Source organism: Ammospiza caudacuta, chromosome 5 (genome assembly GCF_027887145.1).
Source record: "Ammospiza caudacuta isolate bAmmCau1 chromosome 5, bAmmCau1.pri, whole genome shotgun sequence".
Classification (NCBI taxonomy): Eukaryota; Metazoa; Chordata; class Aves; order Passeriformes; family Passerellidae; genus Ammospiza; species Ammospiza caudacuta.
The window spans coordinates 13023571-13049207 of NC_080597.1; the positions used below are offsets into that span (position 1 = coordinate 13023571).

A 25637-nucleotide genomic window follows, 5' to 3' on the forward strand; every position below is an offset into this window, starting at 1 on the left:
ATTTTATGACTACCACTTCTTTAAATCCTCACCTGGGAGGCTGCACACAACTTCACCTCTCTTTAGAAGCACAGCCCTTGCCTGCTGCCACCCAGAGCAGCAGAGTGAAGCAGTGGGGATGAGAAGCAGTGGGGACACAGCGGGGACCAGCCCAGCCCTGTGCAGCTGCCATGCTCAGCCAGGTTGCTGCTGACCGGGCTCTGAAAGGGCTGCCTGGAGCTGGGACTAGAAGGCAGTTCTGCTGCCTGATAAAGCAAGTGGATGTGCTGCATGTCCCTGTGATGCTGGATTCCCCATCTTCCATGATTCAATCAGTTTTTGTTGCAGAGAATGGGGGGTGGAGAACAGGAGGGAAAAGCTTGGATAAAAAAGCTCTTTCATTCTTCCCTTCTTTGGACAGTCTGGTTTGGTTTCTTTTATCTTGACTGTAGGAAAGGATAGAATAGCCTGCTTTGAGACTTGTGTAAACATTATGAGCAAAAAGGTTTTGTTTGCTCTTCCCTTCATGATTGAAAGCTACAAGCCATTAAAAGCAGCTGTCAATTTTAGAAATGCTCTTGACTGTGCATTTTAGATACAGCTGTACCTAACAGTTGTCACTGTTCAGAAAGCCAAGCACCAACAACAGCCTGGCCAAAACGTGCAAGAATAACACTAAGCAGCAAATAAAATACTGCTGATGTAACCCACACCACCCTTTTCCTTCCCTCTTTTCTTTGTCCTACCTGGAGCTGGGCTCATTCCTGTTCCCTCCCTGTTAGCCCTGAGTATCCCTTCCTCCCTGGAGATGCCCAGTTCCTCTCCCTGTTCAGATCTCTGAGATTAGATTTTGTACTAAAAGTCCCCAGTGACTTTGAGTTGTCACTGTGGTCTCTTTCCCAGCTATGACCTGCTTCATGCACAGCATGTTTGCTTGACTATGGATGCTGCAGCCGCTGTGTCTGCCCCCATGTAAAAATTACAAGAACAGGGCATTAGATATAGAATTAGAATTATTCCAGAATAATTCCACTGACAGAATATTTCTTGAGCATCACTTAGATCCCAGAACATTTACTATTTAACTAAAGCAAGTTTTTCTGGTGTCATTTTTGTGCAGATATAAACCTTTCCTCTATCCTTGAAGAGTTATTGCACAAATGCTTTTTCTCAGTAACCATTCTTTCAGTCACCACACACCATCATGAAATAGGAAAAAAAAAAGAACAAAACTGACCACATGAGGGAACTGTGGTCAGACTATTCCTAGGGGAAGCTGGATTAATGAAAAGGCCCTTCTCCAGCTTCTTTTTACTTTGCTGCTCTTTGGAGAAAACTTCCAAATCACAAAGTGTTTTATGGATGCCTTGCTGCCAGGCTGGTAACTGATTCTACCACCTCATTAGCTAATCCATTCCCAAATTAAATATGGACTGGATTCAACAGGCACATATACAGGAAGGGGTAAAGTAGATGAGTGTAATGGAAGTGTAATTGGTTTTAATGTGATGTAATGTCCGTAAATGCTCTGCATTAATTGGTGTCCCAGGGCAATCTGTCTGGTCTCCAACCTAACTGCTCACAGATGATGGAGCTTGGGGAGAAATATATACAGAGAAAGCTTTTATGTTTTTTATATCCCCTGGTATAAATGACAAATCAAATGACATTGGGATGGAAAAAGGACACTGAATAAAGCAAAATGCCTAGGATGATAGCAAGGTAGATTTGCCCTCACTTGCCTAAGGTTTTATCAGCTCAACACAATGACTTGCAGCCCTGCTTTTACCCCAACACACTCTTTCAATCTTCACTTGACTTTTCAGTAAAGATGGCAAGGGCTATTACTGTGACAGATGCAAAAATGAGATGTAAGTCACCACATCACCTGATGTCAAGGACAGCAGGAAATTCCTGAGGGTGGCCAACAGAAGAGCTCAGCCACAGGTGCTGCCAGATTAGGGAGGACCAGAAATGATAAAAGCAACCATGAAGTTGTCCCAGCTAAAAGTTTACCCTGCAAAGCACTGCACCATGTGGCAGGGACCCTTTGGAAAATCAAAATAAAGGTCTGGTGCCTGCACAACAGGCACAGTCTGTCTGGCACCAAAATATCTTCTCTAGTAAATGATCTTTTCTAGTCTTTTTCTTCTGTGGAGGAGAAGATGGCTGTGCTGGGAGAGCCAGTCAGCCCTTGGGATTCCTTGGAAATCACAGCAGAATGTCCTGGTGCCCCTGTGTTTGCAAAAGGAGGCATCTCCAACAGCAGAAACAGCTAAAAGCTGGAAATGTGTTCTCACAGCTACAGCAGTAACAGGGGATCAATTCATGGAGTTCACTCTGTCTTGAAAATTACATGAAAATGTAAAGAAAGGGAGCAATGAAAAAAAAGTCAGTAATGATGTATTCAAGAAGGAAATAAGTAAAGATCAGATAATTTCATTATAAGCTAATGATGTGACTTTTGGTTGAGTTCACTTGCATCATAGGCCAACTGTGTATATTTTTAGCCATAACTGAAGAGAAAAGCTTCAAGTTATTACTAGTCCCCTGGATTTTTTCATTTTCCTGGAAAGATTCACACACCAAGCCATCAGCAATGGCTGGTTTGCATTCAGAGTGCACCCCAGTACCTTACAAACAGGTTCAAATTGCAACTACGCTACAGGACAACAAAAATAGATAAGCACATTCCCTTGGCAGAAAGACAACCTTCCCATTTATGTTTCAGAATATAGAAAATAATTATCTGTGCAGGGGTGTTCACCTGTTACTGAAATTTCCCAGCTTCAAATAAAGAATTTTGTAACTGTTGAAAATGAGGGCATGATGGTTCAATTCCTCTGATTGTCAGGCTTCCATGTAGCTCAGTGGAAATTTAGCCAAAAGCAAAAAGACAGGGAGTCTCAGATAAAACAAAAAACTCTCATTAAATCAAGTGTAAAATGTCTTCCACTAATAGTAATTCAGAATTTAAGTGGGTTCCCTCTGAATGCACAGATGCCCTTTTTCTGTTAGCTCTCTGGAAAGAACCCAGCAGTGTGGTTTGCTGACAAAAAAATGTCAGAATAAATAGCTCATCTATGTAAATTTTTGAATCTGAAAATGTTATAATTTCTGCCAGAAAGGCACTTCTAATAGTTTCACAGACTCACTTAGGGACAGAGGCTTAGTTCATGCCATACTGCAAATGCACAGCTGAAAAGCCACCAAGAAGTCACACAACAAATCCCTGAAGGAAAATACTTGCAATTAATTCCCAGTAATGAAAGCACCCATGTAGAATAGCATGTAGGAACTGTTCAGGAACAACAGACTTATAGAAGAGTGGGACCAAATGGGAAAAAAAAAAAAGCGTGAGAATTATTTGCTAATTTAAAATATATTAGTGAGTATAGGATAAATATGACAGCTTAAAAGCATTTATATAGGACTGGTACATGACATTTCAGGCTTTGCTCAATTCTGTGACAGAGTTCCAGAGTAGAGGAGGGTAGAAGACATCAAAGGATGGCAGCAGCCCTCACCTGTTGTATTTTCTGGGACCCCCGTGGCAGGAGGAAGGAATGATAAATCTGACTCCATGTTCTCAGAAGTCTAATATATTATTTAATGATACTATATTATATTAAAGAATGCTATACTAAACTGTACTAAAGAATACAGAAAGGATACTTACAGAAGGCTAAAAAAATAATAATGAAAACTCGTGACTCTTTCTGAGTCCAGACACAGCTTGGCCTCAATTGGCCAATGAGTCAAAACAACTCACACCAATGAAACAATCACCTGTGGGTAAACAATCTCCAAACACATTCCACATGTTCGCACAACGCAGGAGAAGCAAATGAGATAAAATTGTTTTCCTTTTTCTCTGAGGCTTCTTAGCTTCCCAGGAGAAAAATCCTGGGTGAAGGAATTTTTCAGAAAATGTGAATGCCACACTCACCTTCATGGTGTGCACAGCAGGACACACTGCCAGGCTCCTTGGAGTGCCTCTGAGTGCTGAGTCCCTTGGGGGTCTCTGCTCTCTTTGCTCTCCTTGAGCTCTGTTCCACTGTGCTCACTGACGCCAGATTGCTGGCAGGGAAACAGAAGGAAATGCTGTTTAATAGAAGTTGCAGTATGACACTGCAGTATGAGTATTATTACAGTTAAACATTGGAAACATTACAGAAAACACGAGAGCAAACAAACAGGTAGGTGGTGAAGTGCAGCAAGCTCTGTGTGCTGCCTCTACATGGCCAGAAAGTTTTGTGGTCTCATCCCTTTCTCTTTTTCTGGTTATTGTTCCACAACACTTTAGGTTTATCTGCTACTTTTTGCCTTGTTGGGGTTGGTACTGTGAGGCAGTTTTAGAGGTCAAGCATCATGCAAGCCTTACAAGTTTTTAATGCAGACAGGGACCAGTGGCATCAAGGGAAAGAACAAATCCAAGGCACAGAAGGCAACCTCTGAACTCCTAATTAATTTTTACTGCCAACTTAACAGCTCCCTCTTCAAGGTTTCTTAAATTACAGACCACAGCTCTGTGTTTATCAGTCCAGAAAGTTTTGGGGTATTTTTCCTATTAATTTGTCCAATCATTATTTGAACCTGTTTAGATTTTAAACCATAATGGCAACCTGAATAGAAACAGTTCCACAACTTAAGCATACACTGGGTTTTAAACAGAGAACCCACAGAAGTCACATATAAGCCATGTAAAAATATATTTAGATATAGGCTATATGTTGAAATTAATGTATATTAAATATACATGGATTATATAAATATTTAATATTTAAATATTACATATTTATATAACCCATGTATATCTTTATTATTATATTCTATAATATTACATATTACATATATAATATGTAATATTAAAAATATAAATGTGTAAATTAAATATTTTAATATGTATATTTTAAAAAGTCTGACTGGCATAAACATAGTGTAAAACAGTCATCTCCAATGCATTCTCTACCTTGGGCAGATAGAAAATGAACTCTGCAGGGCATCATTAACACAAAGAGTGGAGGCTGACAACATCAACTGTGTTTCTCTTCACCATCCCACCTCATTTCTTTACAGCCCACTCTTGGGGGGAAATGGAGATAAAAGCTGTTCCAAATGCTGCTTGTAAACATGATGCCTCCTTGCAGAGCATCCTGCCCCTGGGATGATGCAGCTGGGTAAAGAATATTCAGGATTAGGTCAAACCCAGGCATTTCCCAGAGGGCTAAGAGGGAAGATTTCTATGTAAAGCAGGGCTCACGGCTCTTCCAGACAAGGTTTTTTAAAAAGCAGCTCGTGCTAACTCTTCCTTCACTTTGTTTGCTTTCAGTTGCATAGAAAAGAAGTTGAGATTTCTTTCTAAATATTTTCAACATTCAAGCAATTTAAAAAGGAGTATGGAAGGTTCTAATTAAAAGAATTCACACACAGAAAGCTAATGCATGGAGAAAAGCCTTTAGCTCCATCCCATGACTGTTAAATATGTGTTTTGGAGCCAGCCCTTCTAATGAGGTGAAGATTAGGAAGCAAGTAGCTTGAAAAGGCATAATGTGCTTTGACAGAGAGCAGAGGGCCCAGGCAGAGGTCTCTCACCACAGAGGTGAGCTAAAGTCCCTAAGCTCTTGGCAAGATATGAGCATGACATGTTGACATCTTGCTGGGTGTTTGCAGTGATGAATGATACTAAGCAAGAGAGTTTATTTCAGCCTCTCATTCCAAGCCAAAAGGTACCTGCAATCCATCCTCCTGCCCTTTGGAACCTCTCAATGCAGAGCTGTTGACTGCTTTGAGCCACAGTCTGCCTGACTTTGTGAGTGCTGTTTTGCAAGCCTACCTGGCAGACTAGGAAAAAAAGCCTTCTCTTTTCCTGGCAAGAAGCCAGGGTGTGCACTGCAAGCAGTAGACACACGTAGGAAGAAAACTTATCCTGTCATCTCTCCAACTTGCCAGGCAAGACCTCCTCCAAACTGTAAACAAAGCTTAAAAGTTCAGTTTACGTGTGGCTTGTATTCTTTGCACACTTCACTGTGAACCTGCTACCTTTGTCTTATCCTCTATTTAGTCATAATTTCTCATTTTGTCCTTTTCTCACATAGTTCAAGCTGACTTTCTGGTGTAGATAGTGGCTATCCCTTCTTTGTCACTGGCATGGAATGACTGAAAATGACCATCACATCCATGAACTGTCCAGCTCTGTTCCCACAGCATGGCTGTGGTTCAATGCCAGACTTTCTTGTGAATAGAAAGTTGTGACTTGTAGGAATGTCAGTTTAGTAGTTCCTAAATTACATGCTGGTTGGCAATACAAAAAATATGATTCTTACACATACAGTTGTTTCTTTTTCCATGGATATGTACAAAGTGTCTTTGCACGTCTAAAGGCAGCTTCTTTTAGTTTAGAATCATTCCCACTTGACCTATCACTATCTGCCTGTATCAAAAGTCACCCTCTCTCTTTTTCATAAACCTACTCTAAGTATTAAAAGCACAAGGCAAATTCAGACCCCCAAGTCTTCTGCTCCAACTCATGGATGTGGCATTTCCAGATTAAACAGTTGGATTTGATGATATAAAAGGTCTTTTCTAGCCTCAATGATTCTCTGGTTCTCTGTGCTTGATTCTGTTTTTCCAAGGCTCTCTGACACTGGCTGACCCTCTGGATCAATAGCACGGCCAGCCAGCTGCAGCCCCAGGCCTGCTCTCTCTGGCGTTCACACCTCCCAGCTGGCACTGGCACAGAGAGCTAAATATGTGATTTTGTGCTGCCAGAGGCTCCCACACGCCAGGCACTTGGCTGAGGGCTCCTGTCAGTGCAGCTGCTGATATGGGAGCAGGGGGAAGAGCATCGGGCTGGCGACAGCTCACCCGCCTCAAACACAGAGCAAGTGAGGAACTGGGCTGTGCACAAGAGGGGCCTGTGGGTGCCAGGATAATTGTGGTTAAGTTTATGTAGCCCCTTGCAACTGAAGAATTTAAAAGGTGTCCAGATGAGGTTTAGACAGAGAAAAGCAGTTCAGGTGCTGGTTTGAGGCCTCTCAGGAGATGCTGATCCCTTGTGGGACAAAGCCCTAAATCTGTCAGCGGGAAAAGCCAGATTAGGAGTGGTCCTGCAGAGCTATTCCCAAACCATCCCCATTCTCACTCCATGGCCCCTTCCTGTGCTCTCTTGTTTCCAGGAATTCTTGGCCTGCTGTTGAGAAATGTGGCTTTGCCCTGGTTCCCAGCAGGGCCGTGAAAGGAGCGGGGTATCCAGGCCCAGCCGCGCATTCCCCGGGACAGGAGCTGCCCTGGCACCTGCTGTGTGTGACACAGAGTGCCTGGAGCTCACCAGGGGCACTGCTCAGCCTCCCTCAGCTGGGGCAAAGGGAACAAAAGCAGGGACTTTGTCTCCCCTCCTCTCCATACCAACACCAGGGAGGAGGCAGTGAGCTCTCCTGTCACCTCTGTCCCACTCTCAGCTGTGCTGTGTGGGCAGTCCTTCCATCTGGCAGTGGGACTTCAGATAAATTCACTCACTGCTGTAATGCACAGCTGTAGTCCACTTGTCTTATACATATTTGGGTCCCTGTATTCAGAGCTATTAAGACACTTCAGTTTTTAAATTCCTAAACACTTTTGAAGTGCTGCCTTCCAGTGCAGCAGCTTGCAACCTTATTGGAAGGGGAAACTACCAAGCAAAACTCCAGTCAGCCTCATACACTTCATTTCCCTAAGCTCCCTCAGCATCTAGCAGGGAAAGAGGCCCTTTGTGCCATCTTTCAGATTTGCTAAACTAGCCCTCTAGTCTGAATCCCCTTCTGAATGGACTTGTCGTGCTCCATTGACTACAGAGGGATCTTAGGGACAGCCTCTGAGATTAACCTCTGCCCCCACACACCGGGGTGGTGGGTGCTGAGCACTGCCAAACTGCATGAAAGCCTCTGAATCAAAGGTGTTGACTGAGAGTGTATCACTAAACTGCAGCATAAATCACAATAGTGGCTGTTACATCGTTGTTGTAATTGCTGCTAACAACAACAGCAAGTAAAATAATTTTCTGGATTTAAGATTAGACTGTTTTTCATCTCCCTTGATGAAGTCTCTAGAGACCTGTAGCATAAATGCTGCAAAGTAGGAAGGTAGCTGCCTTTTCCATTGCCTTTTTCTTACTCTGTTGTACCAGTTTATTGTGACCCTTATGTGAAAGGTTGCAGGGCACCCTGCACTGAAAGAAAATTGACTGGTCTTTTTCCTTTGCATGTGAGCAGATAGAGCAGTAGCTTATTTAGGGAGCTCTCCTGATAAGGCAGCCAGCAGCAATTGTGATAACCCAGGCCCAGTTCAAATTCAGCTACTTACCAAACAGTGTTTATCAGAGGGAGTGCATGTTTTGTCTCTGAGACACTCAGTTATACAGGGGGTGTGATGGACCCCTGTCAGCAAAGGAGAACAGCAGCAAAGAGAACAAACATGGCACTTCATTCCCAGCTAAGGACAAATGGAGACCTGCTCTTGCCACCCCTTTTGCCACTGGGAAGTGTCCTGTTGAGTCAGTAGGACTACGTGCACTGCACTCATGTAAATTGTTACAGGACTGAGATATTACATATTTTAGGATCTTTGCATATTATATCATGAGTCTCAACACATTTCCCCATGCTGAAAATGGGCCAGTTCACATTTGGAATACATCCAAAATCAGGTCCTGAATTCAACATAAATTCTTATTAGTATATCTTGTCAGATATACTAAATATATGTGTGTATATATATATTTATATATGATCTATATATTTTTATATGTCAGATATACTTGGCTTACCTTGCAGCCAGTTGCAGCAACCACCCAGGCAAACCTATTTTGGGACAGGTTTCTTCGGTGCCCCAGTCTGTGTCCTTTCTTGTGTCATTTTCTAACACATGTACCCAGTTCTCTGTTGCGTTGATTTTTACACCAGGGATTCTATTCCCCCTTTTCAAAACTATTTCAACCCAGAATTTCTTCCCATATCTTCTAGCCCCACAGAAGTTTTAAGACTATTTACAACAGTGACTCCATGTGATTGCAGACATCATGGACAGGTTTCTTCTCAGGTAATCACTTCAACCCTGAATTCCAGGTCAGCAGTGTGAGTCCTAAGCCCAAGGAAAAAATGGAGGAAAGGAAGAAAGCAAACAAGCAAGAAAGAAATGAAGACAAAGGAAGGGGAAAACAACAATAGGGATAATATTGCCTTGTGTTACATCTCTTTGGCTACTACCTCCACCATAAATGCTTTGAGGAGGAATTGGAAGCTGGATCATCCTTCCAGTTGGAGATTCCTACTGCATCAAGCACATCCCCAGGCAGCCACTACACCCTGCTGAGCCCCACTGTGCACCCTGGAGCAGCACCCAGTGCACTTGACCAAGCTTGAACATCTAGATTCCATGAGCATCTCTAGTGAATTGTAATGAGTCATAAAAATTTTAAAAATCAATGGAATAAAAAAAGCTTTCAGCCAGAAAGCCCCCACATAATTATACTGGTGCAGAATGCTTTTATTAGGAATAGTAGGGTTTTAAAATTGTATACTGGGGGGAAAAAATCTGTATCTCAAAATGCAAGGGGATGCAAGTTAATTATCATTACGGAAAGATCTTTACTTTTCCTGCATTCCCAACATTAAACACTTTTCTCTTACTCTGCCTCCAGAAATTCCAGTAATAAACACCAGTAATAAAAACTCTTAAATAGTTGTTGATTAATTGAAAACAATCTTTTCAAGACAGATTTTTTGGGTGTGTTTTGGTATTGCAAGGTTTTATGTACTGAGCAGAACAAAAAAAAAATTTTTACTGACCTTTTCAGATCCAAGATTTCATCTTTTGCTCCTGTGGTAGAAATGGTGTAAAGCAGCAAACGAAAAGTGTTAACTAAGAAAGCAGAGACTAAATAAACACAAACAAAAAACATTCTTTGCCAATGGAGACAATAATTTCAGTGATGACTGTGTAGCAACAAAGCCTTCTGTAACTTGGGGTACCCAGTAAAGATGGAGATATTTTTCTGTAAAAGATAGTCTCTGTGTGTATGCGTATTTGTATTTAATGTCAAAACTCATTTGACCAAAAATGTAATAATCTTTCTTCAGAAATGCTCCCAGTGAAGATTTTACAACAGAATTGTGCTTTACTACAAGATTACAGGGTTTTTTTTCCTTCCATTTGGGTTTCACTGGAGACAATTAGTACTAGCTAACTAAGAAAAATAGAGACAATCTCATGTAGGCAAGTTCCCATATCACCATTAAAGATAATAATGGACAAAAACCTGGATTACTACTTTGTGAGAAGATTTCATCCTGAACATGAGGAGTTCATTTTGCAAATTCCCTGTTCTCAGTGAAAATCAGGTGCTGCTGCATCATCTACAAGGCAAGGGATGAAGTGAGTGCGTCTCTGTGTCTGTGTGAGGGCGACTATCAGGCATTTGAGTTTTAATTACAAGTCTATCCTGTGCAAGGACAGAGGGATGATGAAGTGCAAAAAGGCTTTGAACTTCGGCTGTGGTAGTGCACCAGATTAGCTCTGGGGTCTTAAAGGCCTCAAGGAGGCTTTGTGCTGCTAGCAGATACTTGCCTGCAGACATCTCACCCCACTCACCTCTGGCGGTCCTCCTTCCATCCAGACCCACCTACTGAAGCACCATTCCCAAAAGCTTGGAGCAAAAAGTGGAGCAGAACTTGGGTCTCTGCATGAAGTCCTCTCCACTCATCCACTCCACACATAACAAACCAAAAAGGTGCTAAGACCAGGAAAGCAACCCAACCAAAAAGAACGGGTGTAAAAGCTCTGTTCCATGTTCACAGCTCAGTCAGTACCTGAGGACAGAGGTGGGGAGGACATGAGAAATCCAGAACTGTGTCTCCAGCATGATGGAGCTTAGGGAAGCTAACCATGACTTGACACACTTACAATACTTAATTTTCTTCCAAACAATTTTAGAAGCCTATATCAATCTCCTTGTCTTGTAAAAAATGGGAAGCATGTCCCTCTTTTGGCAGTGACTGATGGAATAGTTTTCATGGAGTAATTAATTAATTATTCTAAGATTTTAACTAATAGTTGGACACAGAAAAAAACACCCAGAGAAATTGGAATGTGGCTTCTTTGTTCTACTCTTGAGTCTTAATCACCTCTCAACAAACACACACCAACACATATTAAAGTGACTATTAAAGTAAAACAGCTGAGCATGACAAATCTGGGAATGAGGGTTTACCACTGCTTACCTGATAGCATAATTTTTAAATAAATCAAACTCTTCATCTGTAAGCCATCATTGTGTCACTATCACACAGGTTGAAATAACTGTATACTGAAACAAGCTGCTTAAAAGAACTGAAAAGTGCCAGGAAATTGGGACAGACAGGCTTTAGTGGGCACAAACCAAAGAAATGTTTCCCACTAGATTCACTTTCTGGCAGACCTCTTTTACAGACTAAAACTTTTTCTGAATTTACAGATCGTTTGTGTGACAAGCCACACCTACAGCGAACAAAAACTAATAAAGAGATACCATTAAATATTTAGAATTATTTTAAGAAACTCCAGAAACAGTTTCCACAACCAAATGAGAACACCATGTGTCTGTGTATTAGTTTATTTAATTCTTTATCGCCACTAAGAGCAAGTAAATTACGCTGATACAATTGGTAAACATATACATTCACTAGAGCCCCCCAAAATCCCACAGAGCTAAGGGAAACATCAAGGGATGTTACAGGATTAATGCTTTCATTCTACAATATGGATATATGGCTTTCATACAAGTTTTAAAAAATTGAAAAGGTATCACACTGCTAGCTTACAAAATCAATATACAAACTGGAAAAAAAAGGAAAAGGAACAGGAAAAGAAAGTAACCCATAAGAAGATATCATATAGCACTGGTTTAATAGATATATACAGAATTAGAAATCCATTGAATATGATATTCAGGCTTTGTTATTTTGACTTTCATTTCTCCTTTCAGTTTACCACTCAAACTACAAGAATTAATATGATTTCTCTCTTACTTTTATTTTTCCATCTTATTTTACCCATTTTCCTCACTTTTTATTGGCAGAGAAAAATACTTTTCCTGTCTGTGTGTATAAGTTCACACTTAAATGAAGCAGTTCGTCCACTTTGAACAAAGCCCTTGTGTGTACTTGGTGTGACAGAAGAGAACATCACTGTGACATTAAGTCCTTTTGGCCATTACACTGGCATGTGTTTTGCATTTCCCTTGGACACAGCTATCCTTAAACTGAAGTGCTGGCAAGTGGGAAGAAATCTAGGTCTTCATCCTACTCGTGTATCCTCACTTAAACAACAGCACAGGACAAAAAGCTCTTTCTTTTCAACCACAGCCCGAAAATGTGGCAGCACCAGTTGTGATTCACATTTAGAGTTATGCATGCACCTTTCCAGAGTTTTCTCCCATGTATGAATGTACATATAGTGTGTATATATATATGTGCAGTGTGTATGTATTTAGAGAGCTTTTGTGTCTGATGCTGACATCTGCGTTAGGTGGATTCTGGCTCCAAGCTGCAGCCTGTCTCTGCTTCAGGCCACCTCAGCAGCCACAACACACTCTGGACTGTCACAGCCATTTCCTCCAGCTATAAAAGTCTAGATGAAATACATGATTCTAACATGGGGAGTGCAATGAATGATCTAATAAGAAAAGCTAAATAATGTCTTGTTGCCAGATGGAATAGAGAAGGGAGTTCAAACAGCAAAATTAATTGAACGAAATTGGCTGTGGGTAAAACAGCCCTGTAGAGGCTTCTCATTTTCCTAGCTTTCCATCACTGCCTTCAGGGTTACAGGTTTTGTACAGTCTTTAACTTTCAACACAATGGGAATACTTGTACACCTCCATTTTCAACTCATCAATAAATCCACTCCCTGGACGTTTTCAGTTTTGTTGTGGGTTTTTTGTTGGTTTGTGGTTTTGTTTTTTTGTTTTTTTTTTTTTTTTTTTTTGTTATCACTGTTTATTTAAGAAAGGACTCAAATCTGTAGGCACAGCTTTTACATATACAACTCACTCAAAGCCAAGTGGTTTAAAGGCTAGGAGATACTTACAGATTTCTTTAGCCATCTGGGACTCCATGACATCAAAATTTAAATGGCAAACTGCAGAAAGGGCTAAAGGATTGTAAAACCCCACCAATGAGAAAATAATAGTTGAACGTAGCTGAATTCTCATGCTTTCCCAGATTCTTGCTCAGTTCAGAGTGATGAGGCCACAAAACAGACAGCCATTTGTGAAGAGTGGCAGAAAGAGGCCATTAGGAAAATTATTTGATTTCAGCATTGTTTAGTTTTGATCCAAAAGCAAAGTTTGATGCTGCTATGAATGAGACTACCTACATCTTCTCCAAATGCAAACACCATGGGGGGAAGAGGCTCTCTCCTTGCTCCACACCTGCTCAGGCAAATCTTTCACTATCCCTGAAACTCTATGCACCACAATAATTTGGTGATAAAAGAGGATAGTAGTAAAGGATACCGCTGCTTGCCACTATTTAGCTAGTTGAAGTGGTTTTCTGGATTTTGTGCTTTTTTGTTTGAAGACAGACACTCCTGCATCAATGTCTCTAATTTTTGAGATGATCATTTGATCATTTCTGTCCCCTGGGAAGCCACAACAAGGTCAAGTTATGAGGAAAGTTTTACCAGCAATCCATCCTCCCAGCAAATCCAGGGACTCTCTGTGCTCATTATCATACTTCCTTGTTCATTGTCATACAGTGATTAAAAAGTTGCTACTTTTACTTTTGTGTCTTTTAATTTCAGAAGGACACAGTTGGAGAAAATTTGTGGTATGGGCTTCCTGGGGCTGTTTTGCAACAATCCAGGAAGAAATGAAGAATATAGTCTCAAGGATGAGGAGAGATCATCAACATCCCCAGAAGTTTTACTGAGGAGTGTCTTAGCAGAATTGACAGAATAAATGCTATCAAAGTTATGACTAAGTGTGGGAAGGCAGGCAACAGGTATAATCTGCCGCAGCAAAGGAGAGAACTCAGTCTCAACTTCAGAGAAGTGCTGTCCTAGAGAATTAAAATGGACAGAATACAAGACACCCATCCCCACTGACGTACTGTTTCTCCTCAGGATGATTTGCGAGACATTTTTCATGTGGAGACATGAAATCCCACTGCTGTGGGATATCAAAATGGTGTCCACCTCACCAATATATTGCTTTACAAAAGTAGTGAGTTTACATTGTTAATGTTGCTGCAGTTCCTAGACTTGAGGGAAAATTAGGTTATTGTCCCACCCTCAGCATTGACATTAGCCTGTATACTGTTGTCTTCTTTTGACTTTGTCTCCACTTGAACACTTTCTTTTGAGGCTGAAGTGGGACTTTACTTCTCTGTAACACTTTACATTTGATTTGTTTTTACTAAGGCACAAATCAAGGAAAGCATAAAAACAAATGTGCCAACCTGTAGTTCTGCCTTTTGCATGCAAGGAACAGGCAACAGAAATTTGTATAAAATGCTCCTGATTTCCTGTCTCTTAACCAACTCTCCAAAGCTGCCTGTTTATACATTTTATAATTGTTATTCTTTCATTTCTTCTAACTTTTCTCCTTTGAAAAGCAGTTCAGCCCAGAATGTCATTATGGAATTAGAAGATGAAAATCAGTAAATTACAATTTTGTATCTACCTGCATTTACAACAAACATTTTCCCTTCCTGGAGCCTTGTCCAGAAGTTTTGCTGCACTTAACAGACTGTTAAATAGGCCAGGCTGACCTGGGCATTTCTGTCAGAAGACATGTCTAAGTCAGAAAATGTCCCAATCCTCAAATACTGTTTTAAATCAAGATATAGACACGCCTAGCTGAAAGCAGCATTGCCTCAGCTTAGTTAGAGAAAGAGAAGGGAGATATACCCAAATATATTCAGGTTTAGACTCACTGGAATCCAGAATCTGGATGCAGATTCATCCACAGCTGATGTTCAGCAACTCACCCATCTCTTTTATAATAGATCTGAGCACTCAGAATAAGGCTGTCATTTGGGGTTTTTTTATCACCTCCCCATACTCCATTACAGCTGTAGCAAATGAAGATGCAAACCACTCCTTGAGAGGGACATTCATGAAACAAATTTCTGTCCGTTAAACTAGGTAAGCAACACATCTATGCTAAGTAATTTTTCATTGTAATAGGATAGCACCAAGAGGGTAAACACGTTTTTCATCTCAAGTAGCTGCTCCCACAGCACTGTCAGACCAGCCTGTCCTCCCAAAGCAGGGAGGGCAGAAGATTAGAAAGCAAATATGGGGAAGTTTCAGAATGACTGAAGTAGAAAATTATCAGGATGAGTGGGAAGAGGTTTTGTTCAGAATCTTGCCTTTTGCTTTCCTGATAACGTCACTAGTGAAACAAGGGCTCCTTCCAGGTACTGGGAGCCTCCTTTCAGAGCTGACCTGACTGACCCATTCAATCTTCCTCTGTGTTCTGCCATAAATTACTTTATCATCTCCTGCATAGCTGGACTTTCCAGTTAATGTTTTGTTCTGGCTTATTGGAAATTTTCTTCATTCTAAATTTATGAACTATTACTCTAATTGCTGTCAACAATAGGATGCCAATATAGATCTGAACATATGCGGATTGTGCATAAGAAATGTTCTCCTATTTCACACCCTTTGCTGAATTTTCTTCTGGTCCTAACATGATATTTTTTATTTTGTTTCTTTGTTTTCTGTAAACTCTCTCCATGAAGGCCCTATGCCACCACAGGAACCTGACTAGCTTGCTTCAAAATCTATTAGGAATGTTCCTTTAACAAGCCAGATGGGCAGTTAAACGAAAGGACCATGAGGCATCACAGGAAACACAGGGGAATTTATTTTCTTTATACTCACGGAGGTGGAAATAAGAAGTCAGATCTAAATTTTGTTAAACGACAATCAAAGTGTTGGTCTCAACATCATTCCCAATTCCTGCCAGCTCCCTGTGAAACATGGACTAGATTAACCAGTGTGAGACAATGGTGCAACAGTGTTGGCACTCAAAGTTGAGCCACTTCAAGTGAACTGATGCAGCATGTAGACAGACAAACCTTTGGTGAGTGAAAAAAAGTTTCCTTCTCCCTTTGCTTTCAACCAGACCTACCAAACCATTAGCTTAAGTCTGAGGCACAAGCACAGGTAGACCTGATTAGACCATGAACAAACCAAATAGCACCCAGAACCACCTAAATATGAGCCTTTATGATTTTAGATTTGGTCACTGCACCTCCACCACGTGTGGGGGACATTTTTAACTATCCCACAGACTCAGGTATGTCTAACAGCATGGTCAAAATAACAATGACATCAACACAGACTGCAAAACACACCCAAGGAGTCTGGGAAAGAATTGTGAGGCTAGTCTACCTTAAGCTATGTGCAGCCCTGGCTAGGAGGCTTCAGGAGTGTTTGGGAACGGAAGGAGTTGCCTCACCGTGAGTCCAGATCAGCTGTACCCTCTGCGTGAGAAAAAAAGAGGGCAAGCTCTACAATTGTTACAATTCTTTCTCAAAATAAAGGGGAGTGATGTTAGTATGGAAAGAAAAAGACTCTCTGCTTGTCTACAAGCTAATCCCAAGAGAGAAATGTGATTTACTCAGGTGAACACAGCCTGCTGCAGCTTCACTGAAGTCAGTGGGTACCATGCAGGAGTACAGGGGAGTCTGTTCCTCTTGACCAGCCTGCAGCCCACACAAATGGCAAAGCTTATTTCTTGCTGCTGAATTTTAAGATTTAAAAGTCCAAAGCAATAATTTTGAACTTAACCTGGGTAATGAAATCCCTTATGTTTTCCTCTAAAAATTTTGGTCTGCTTGTTGTCAGTTCATTAAACAACCCTTTACTTTGAGACAGACCAGCCATTTGTCAGATCCTTTTTCTACTTTGTGACTTCACACAGGATTCAGAATCATTTTAATTAGGTAAAACTGAACAAACTGAAAAACAGCTGGTTGCAATTTTTCTCTTTTTTCCCCCTGCAGACTATATTACAAAAATCACAACTAATTTTATGTTGACTGAGCTTTTCCCAAGTCTTTTGCTTATATAAAAATGTAAGAAAGCAAAAGATACTGTTTTTGTATTTCCCTTTTGTTTTACTGAAAGATAAACGAAAAATTATTTCATTCCTATTGGTTTCAAGTCCCATAATTTGTCCCTTTTTTGGTCAAATATATGAACTACCTCTGGTGGTTTTCAAACTGATTTCTCCTTTTATTTACCACCAGACATACTATTTTTTAACCAGCTATAATTAAGATTAACAGGAATATTGCCACTGATACAAAACAGAGCTGGGTTAGGCAGAATCACAACAATTTCAACTAGATCTTTTATGAAAATTATTTTCACCCTTCTGTCAAAATTAACAAATAAAATACAGCATTTTTCAGCTTTGATAGGTGAAATGGACCACACCATCCACCAACACTGATATGCTGAAAAGTGAAAAGTTTTGTCATCATTCCACTTTGAAAAATCATTGCTAGAAAATAATGAAAAATTAGGACTCTTTTATGTCCAGTTGTTGAAAGATTTTAGATTTACTGCCAACATTCAAAATATGGATGAGGAAAGGAGTGTTACTGGTTTTTACCTGTAGATGGTGACATTTTGGAATGAACGTTAAGCACACATCCAAGAAAATCGTATACTTGTAAATACTCAACAAAATGCCCCCATCCTTTCCTTAAACAAACAGTTTCATACAGTTATGCAGATGTAATGAGATATTAAGAAACAGGCCTCAATTTTTAAGATATAAAGTCCTAATCTTAAATAGAAATGCATGTAGCCAGAGTGCTATGTTCACACAGGGTACCACTGGCTTCAGCAGAGCCCCACACAGGCTCAGGTTCTGTTTGCATGCACTGATTACCAGACTGAGACCTATGGCAAGACTCTAGAAAAAAAAAAATTAAAAACCTCTACATTTTCAATATACAATAGACATACTTTTCTAAATGAGTTTGGAGTCCTTTATTACAGGCCTCTAAAAATTGTTGTTAGGGTTATACATTAAAAATGCTAAAGTAATATAAAAAAAAAAAGGATTTTTTTCTGTGTTTGCTTTTTTCCTTCTATGGTACCATTAAGCTATAAATAATTTTAGGATAAGATGCCTAGGTATAAATGAAACTGTTAACTGATCATGTTTGCTGATGTCCCTTTCTCACATTGCCCGAGTTGACTCCATTAATCCAGCATCTTCTCTTGTTTCTTGCCTTCCTTTTTCTTCTTCTTGGATTCTGTCAAGATATAAAAACAATAAAAAAATTAGCGTCTAGCAAGCACTGCAATAAATTTCATTTAGCATCTGTGGAAGTTTCCCTTTTTTTTTTTCTTCATGCACATAAGAATTGTCTCCTCACTTTGAACAAAGAAAGGGAAAAGAGAAGGAAAAGAAGAAAAATAACAGGAAAGGTCGAGGCAGTAGACAAGATGGAGAGGGAGTTGCATGTTCTGTTCAGAACCCTCCCTATCTGATGGCTGACCCTGTTTGGCATGCAAAGCATTGTCTCAGGAACTTGCTTGGAAAATAAGAAAACAGCAGGCATCTCCTGGAGAAACCGGGTCACGGCTCAGTGGAGAGCTGGAAGAAAGCACTGCACACACTACCCACACATATACCCTTCCCCTGCTTCCTTTCTGTCTCATTGTGAGCCTTTGGCTTTCTCTGAATGTGTGAGCAGCTCCAGAGCAGGAGGAAAAAGCTCTCTTGTTTCTCCAGCTCCTCCACTGCCAACCTTTCCCCGTTCCCCTGGGACAGACACCTATGTGCGCTCGGGAGCACGGCCTGTGTGGGATTCACAACCTCTGAAGCAGTAAAAGAAGCAGAAAAAAGAATGATCCAAACAATTCTTATCTCATTTGCTGCTCCTGTGTTGTGCCAAAGTAGAATGCAATATGGAGATTGTTTACCCAGAGTGATGGAGTTTTGTTTCCTTGGCCGATGAGGGCCAAGTGTGTGTCCAGACTGTCGGTCAGCAGAGAGTCATGAGATTCTGGGCAGTTGAGTGCTTGTGCAGATTCAGTTTAAATGTAGTATAATATAGTATAAAATAATATAATAAAGTAATTAATTAACCTTCTGATATTACAGAGTCCTCCTTGTCATTTTCTCCCCATCGTCAGGATTACCTTGCTTTTACCATAGGCCTGAGGCCCTGGGAGCAGGGCCTGTCCAGCCAGCTGAGACTGATGGGATGAGCAAAGGAAAAAGGAGCACCTGCTTCTCTAATTAATTTGGGATTCATAAGGGAAGGATGGGAAGTCACAAGTGAAAATTTGTGTGTTGTGCTACCAACTGCAGTAGTTTTCGCTGTACTCTAGGGTAGCGCGGTGTTCGACAGGTAAAGGAAATTCACAGAGGGACCTTGGAAATTAAAACTAATTAAGAGGATTAGGTACTCTTATGTCACATGTAGCCTTATAATAGGGAAAATAGAGCGTTCACTGGGAACATGAAAAAAAAGGAACAAAGGAAACTGCCCAAATCCCTGTTGATACCAGCACAAAACAGCACAACAGGTACCGCAGAGGGATGCAAGCAAAGCTTCTGTGAAGCAGCATTCCTGCAACCAGAACATCAAGCAAACAGACCCAGAATTGCCTAAACCCAGATATCATTAACCAAACCAAGCAAAACTATCATGGAATCATAGAATACACTGAGTTAGAAGGGATCCAGAAGGATCACTGAGTCAAACTCCTGGCCCTGCACAGGACCACCCAAAAAAATCACACCATGTTTCCTGAGAGGGCTGTCCAAGCACCTCTTGAACTCTGTCAACCTTGTTGCCAGGAACACCACCTCTGGTTAAATAACAACTATCACCTTGAATGAGAAGAAAAGCACTTAGCCCTTAAGGTGAAATTGTTATTTTTAAATATGATTCTTTCCCCTCTGACTCATTTACATAACATAGTCTAGGAATCACAAGTTGTGGTAAAAACCGCTTGTTTTCTTTAAATCAAAGGCAACAACACCAACTTCTTTCAGGTATGGATAGGGCCAGGTACCTCCAGCAGAAGGCAAATTTAGGCTACCACATTTCTCTGATGGTTGTTTTTCCTTTTTCCTAGTGTTTCAAACCAACATTTTTTTCTTCAGCTGTTATAACAAAACAAAAATTACTTCCCATAATCCTTTAGCCAAAGCAAAATAAAATACTTGTTTGTGCATATAACCTGCTCTAAAATCTCTTTCCCTTAAAAACTTTGCTTAAATTTCAAAGGGATAATAATTTCAAAGAGATAATTTAAAAGAAGTAGTATTTTTTTTTATTTGAAAACTAAATTTTCCCCCTGCTTTTGCATGTGTTTGTGCGCTTGCACGTGTGTCTAAATGTCTGTAGTCTGGAGTTATTCACAGAAACTGACACTATTTCATAACCTGTCATTAGAAAAAGTAATCTTTCATTGACTTAGTATCTAATTCGCTTTCAGCTACAGCTTTCCCTCCACCCCTGCACATTTCCTGTATCCCCCCTCAATCTCTTTCACCCACAATCTCCACTTCCTCTAATTTTGCCTCTCTGTAAGACTGACTCTCCTGAATTTTGCATTGACTGCACTCTCCCTCATACTTTTTATTCCCCACACAACACCACTTTCTCTGAAAGAACAGTGGCATTTTATCAATCAGATTGGCACTGGAATCTGCAACGTTTATTTAGACCCAGCAGAAGCAGCAGGGCACTATGCAGACTTGAACTACATTTACTAAGAGCAAAGGAGACATATAAATGCAGGCAGACTGCCAGCAGGACTCTGCAGACGAGTCCAGGAGAAGACAGTGGTCTGCAGTCACATGAATGCACCATCCTCACTTGACCTGAGGTACCAGACAACCCACTGTTTATCCATTTGCACTTAATGCCTGTGGATCCACATTTCTTCCTTCCTCAGTTCTTCCCCCTTGTCTGCCTTGTGGTAATTTGCACATCATCCAAACTGCCAAACCCATCTACCTCCAAAGACAAGAGACTCTGCTTTGGGCCTCAGCAGAGTAAAACTCATGAGCCAGATGGAATTCCTCCCTCATTAAAAGCACTCACACCACCACAGCTTCTGTCTTTCAGACAGGTAATCTGGATTGATGCACAGCATATTTGCTCCATGAAATGACATGCATACACACAATTGTGAGAACATTAACAAAAAAAAAAAAAAGGAAACTGCTCAAATATTTCCCAGCCCTTAGGCTCTTTTATAATTCCCACCACAGACACCAACACCCATGTGCTGACCTCTTAAAATGTTGATGTTCATATGCTCATGCACAAGTCTGTTCACAGCCACACTGTTCCTGTTTTGATTATGATCAGGCTATGGTATGTCCATGGCTAACAATGTATAAAGTTGCTTTAAGATGCACTTGGCTCATGTTTTTTCATTTCTCTTCATACTCTTTGCATTTGTGTCATTCAGGCTTTTATTGTCCTCACCTCTGTTCACCCTATGCTACAATTTCCACTTCTATGACAGCTGCTGGGTCACAGCCACGCTGGGAACCACATCATCCTGATCACCCTGCCAGTGCTTCCCTCCCCAGAGTAACCAGGAATGACTGAAATCACCATGCTCAAAAGGCTGACAAGTTCAAACAATGAGAGTTATCCGCCAGCTCATCAGTCCCAAACTCCAGCATTTGCCAGTTAAGTTAGGGGAAGATCCCCTAGGCACACTGTTCAACAGACCCCTTCAGTTTCCTGTTCCATACATGAAAATGATCAAAATTCAATTCAGGTTAGCACAGAGTGGATGTTAAGAGTTTCAGTTCAGCCATTTCCTACCAGGAATCTTACTGTGGTCCCATCAGAAACTACAGTGCCTAAGCAGAGCCCACTGAGACAGCCTGTCTGATGGAGAAGCACAAAGCTGATTCCTCATCTCACTGGCACTTCAAAGCAGTGGGACCCCAGCAACACTCAGCACTGAGCCAGAGGGTGTCGAGATTTCTAGCTGGTCAAAGTGACCCCGAGAAAAGTTCTAAAGTCTCTTTTCCCAGCCCCAGTGCTTGAAGAAGGAGCCAGGGCTCTTCATTTCTCGGTCTCAAGGTTGTTTATTGTATTTTATCTGTAAAATTCTTTCTCCTGTCCTGCCGAGGTCTGCTCAGCAGGACAGACAGAGGCATTCTGCCTGCCCCTGGGGTGGTGTCATGTCTTTATACGAAAAACTATGTGTACAATGTTTACAATCACTTTCCAATACCTATCACCTATGTTAGACAGTGAGCTAAACCAATCTTAAAGTGCCAACATGACAGCAGAAGATGGAGGCCAAGAAGAAGAAGGAGAAAGGCTGGACGTTCCCAGATGCCTTCATCTTGCCCCCCTGAATCCCCATTCTAAAAACCCCACAATCTACTTTTTCACCTTGTGATAAATTCGCTATCCTTCTACTTAATTTGTCATGACTTGCAGATCTTCATCTAAGGTTGGTAACTTGCTCCATGGTCACAATCAAACCCACAGGCATCTTGGGCTCTGTGCCAGAGTCTCTGAGACCCCTGGCAGGGGTATTGGCTGCTCAGGACAGCCAGAGGGATGGATGTCCTGGGTCCTGACGAGAGGGGAGCAGGAAAAGCTGCCCAGTGAGCAGGGACTATTCTGAGCTGAACCCTGCCATTTTCAGGAGCTTTGGGCCTACAGAAGCCTCCTTCTCCTCACCCCCCCCACTGACTGCAGAGTCACAGAGCTGTGCACCAGCTGTCCTTTGCCTCCAGGGAATGTGTTTGCTGCAGACAAGCACTACCAAAAATATAGAGAGACACTATGGTAAAAACACTTAACCAGATGAAACTCAGGTTCACACCAGCCCACACAGAACTTGAATCTAAATCTACTCACTGCCCTATTTGCTTTCAAGTTGGGTGGCCCACTTGTGCCAGACACCAGTTGGTGGTATCTTTATGAGCTATTTATGGCAGAATTCAGGGTCCAGAGAGGCAGAAGCAAAGCAAAAAGAAGGATGAAAATCCTGGATTTCAAAAGAGCAGATTTTGGTCAGTTCAGGGACCTGCTCATTCAGGCTAAATACTCTGGAGCAGAGCTCATGCAGAGAGAAAATTCCAAATGCCTGGTAGTCCCTGCAGTGTGTAACACCCAAACATTGCATAGCCACTCTGCTGCCCCCTGTAACAAGGGGGGCACTTCCAGCAAGATCAAAACCAAACAGCCCTGCAGGAACAAACTGTGTCAATACACAGGCACTGGATTATCTAATCCTTCATCACCAGAATAACCCTACTAATAGTCACAAGACTTGGAATTATTCACAGGATTAAAAACTGGCCATGAATTAGCACTGGACCCACTTTCTGTGGGCCCAAGACGATCAGTAACAAAAATTCCAGTCAGGTTCTTAGCGAGTAAACAAGTTAATCTGATTAGCAGAACTTTCTCTATGCAATTTGGGATTGCAGCAGTCCTCTTTAAACAGTCATCTTTATTCCAGAATCTCATTCTTACTATGCAAGCAGCAAATGAAAGTAATTCAGTTGAGCAGGAGCCACACACCATTTGAAGCCACTCTTAATGTATAAGGCACAAAAGAGAGGTAATTACATTTTAATGGAAGTCAAGCTTTGTAAGCCAAGATTTGCAGGTCTTAATTTTCGTTTGTTGAAAAGAAGGTAACAATTCACTCATGGCACTGCTGAACTTCTGTGCATAAAAGTCAAGCAGTGTCCCCAAAAGTAATATAAATCATATTAAATTGCAAAAACTGTACTGATAGAAGGTTAGAGTAAAGAAGTTCCACATCAGATTTTCAGGATACAATCTTCCCAGGGCCTAGCACTCACTCAGTCTTACCAAGCTCAGAGGAAGGCATGTTTTAGAAAGGCCTCTCTACCTCTCAATTGGAGCAAATTTTCCAAAGCACCAGGTTTCTATGTGCTAAAGGGTAATGGTGCCATGGTGTGCAGGGATCTTCGGAATTTTGGGGATGAAATGCCTGTCCCTGTGGAATGGAAAATCTTAGCTTTGGTATAATCCAAGATTTTGGGGAAAAAATCTCAGAGATTCACACTCCTGTCTAGGAACAGAAATTGTAATGTTTTGTGATTTCCAGGACTTTAAAAGTACCTGGATTTCTGAAAACCCTTTAAACATAGTATTTCTTTTTCTTGTAGAGGAAGAGAACTTTTCATGGCCATCTAAATCCTTTTCTTCCTTTTTTCCTGTACTACATACAGCATTTATGTATTCCAAATGGTTTAAGAAGGAAAATCTATATTATGATAGCAACTTGCTCCCTAATGCATTCTTCTGAAAAGCCTCTTTGAGAAACAGACTTCTACTGGATGGAGGAAAAAAGCAATAATCCACCAGCTGAACAGCAGCAGAAGGCACCTCTCCAGTCAATGACCCTGATGTAACTTTTACTTCATTAACAGATTAAAATTGATTGCATCTCTTATATTTTAACCTGTGCTCCTTACCAGCTTTCTTTAGCTAACTGTGCTCCTCAATTTGTTCACTCCTGTGCTCCCTCCCCTCCATCAGGTTTTGTTCTGCTTCTCACTTTGCTAAAGTTTTGTTTTGGATAGACTTTCATTTGTTTCCAGTTGAACACAAGAATGACTTGATTTAGACCTAAAGGCTGCAACTGCCCCATTTAAGTCAGAAAGTGCAAAGTGTGTTAGGAATGGGGAATAGTCAGATTTATGCTTATAACAAAAACTAACATAGCTGACAAAGGAATGGAACCAAGTCACCACTCACAGAAAATGTGTCAATACTTTTTCTTTCTCATTAGAATTGCAAGAAGAAATAGATGTAGAGGAAAAATAATCCAATTTGTTCTAAAATGAGCCACAAAACTCTGAAGTTATCTTAGAAAGTCAGAAGCCACTTCTTGAATCTGACATACTGATCTAAGACCTTTAAACTCTTTCCTTTAACATCCCAACTTAAACTAGTCAGGAATTACAGGGAGCTTTTATTTAAGAGATAATTTGCTGAAACCAAGGATTTTCATCAGAAAGGTTTCCCTTTGATGATTTTCTTCCTTCAAATATTTGGGGAAAAAAAGTTTCAGAGCTGCCTATGCAGAGGCACTCAAAAGACCACAAAGACACACACAACTCCTGATTTTGTTCAATGGCCTAATAGCCTGAAGGCAAAGAACATGAAAGTTCCATCTCATTTTCTTTACATCTATGTTAGCCCTTAAGATGTTAGATCTTAAGATTCAGAAGATTGCAATGGATAACTTTTCAAACCAAGGCTGTTTTGCAGCTGGAGCCTGCTACAGGGGTCTGGCTAACGCTTTCAGAAGTAGCTCACTTTGCTCTTCCAGTTGGCTCCTCACCAGCCTTGGGAACATCCACACTGCTGCTTCTGTAGGGCAGGGACTTTCTCAGTGCTCTTCATCATGTTCTGAGCTCAGCATGAGAGGGACACAGTCCCAGCTGGCTCTTCAGCCCCCTCCCTGTCTATGCTGCACACAAGATCCCTCTCAATGCCAGCAGGACAGGTGCAGGCACAGGCTGACACATTAAGGGTTTACTCGCTGCATTCACATGTCTGCAGGAGACTGCTAGAGACAGAAAGCTTTAATAATCCATTGGGACTTCAGTATATACCTATAGAGAAAGTTAT

The 25637-nt window shown here is 41.1% G+C and overlaps 1 protein-coding gene across 1 annotated transcript in view; it reads right to left on the reverse strand.

The window, feature by feature from the left end:
* Window positions 1-11576: 11576 nt before the first annotated feature.
* PTN (pleiotrophin) overlaps window positions 11577-25637 on the reverse strand; it is an 80358-nt gene continuing 66297 nt past the window's right edge. Inside the window, exon 5 of the mRNA XM_058804839.1 lies at window positions 11577-18275. Coding sequence (XP_058660822.1) covers window positions 18223-18275 — 53 coding nt within the window. The 3' untranslated portion in view covers window positions 11577-18222. The remainder of the gene's footprint in view (window positions 18276-25637) is intronic.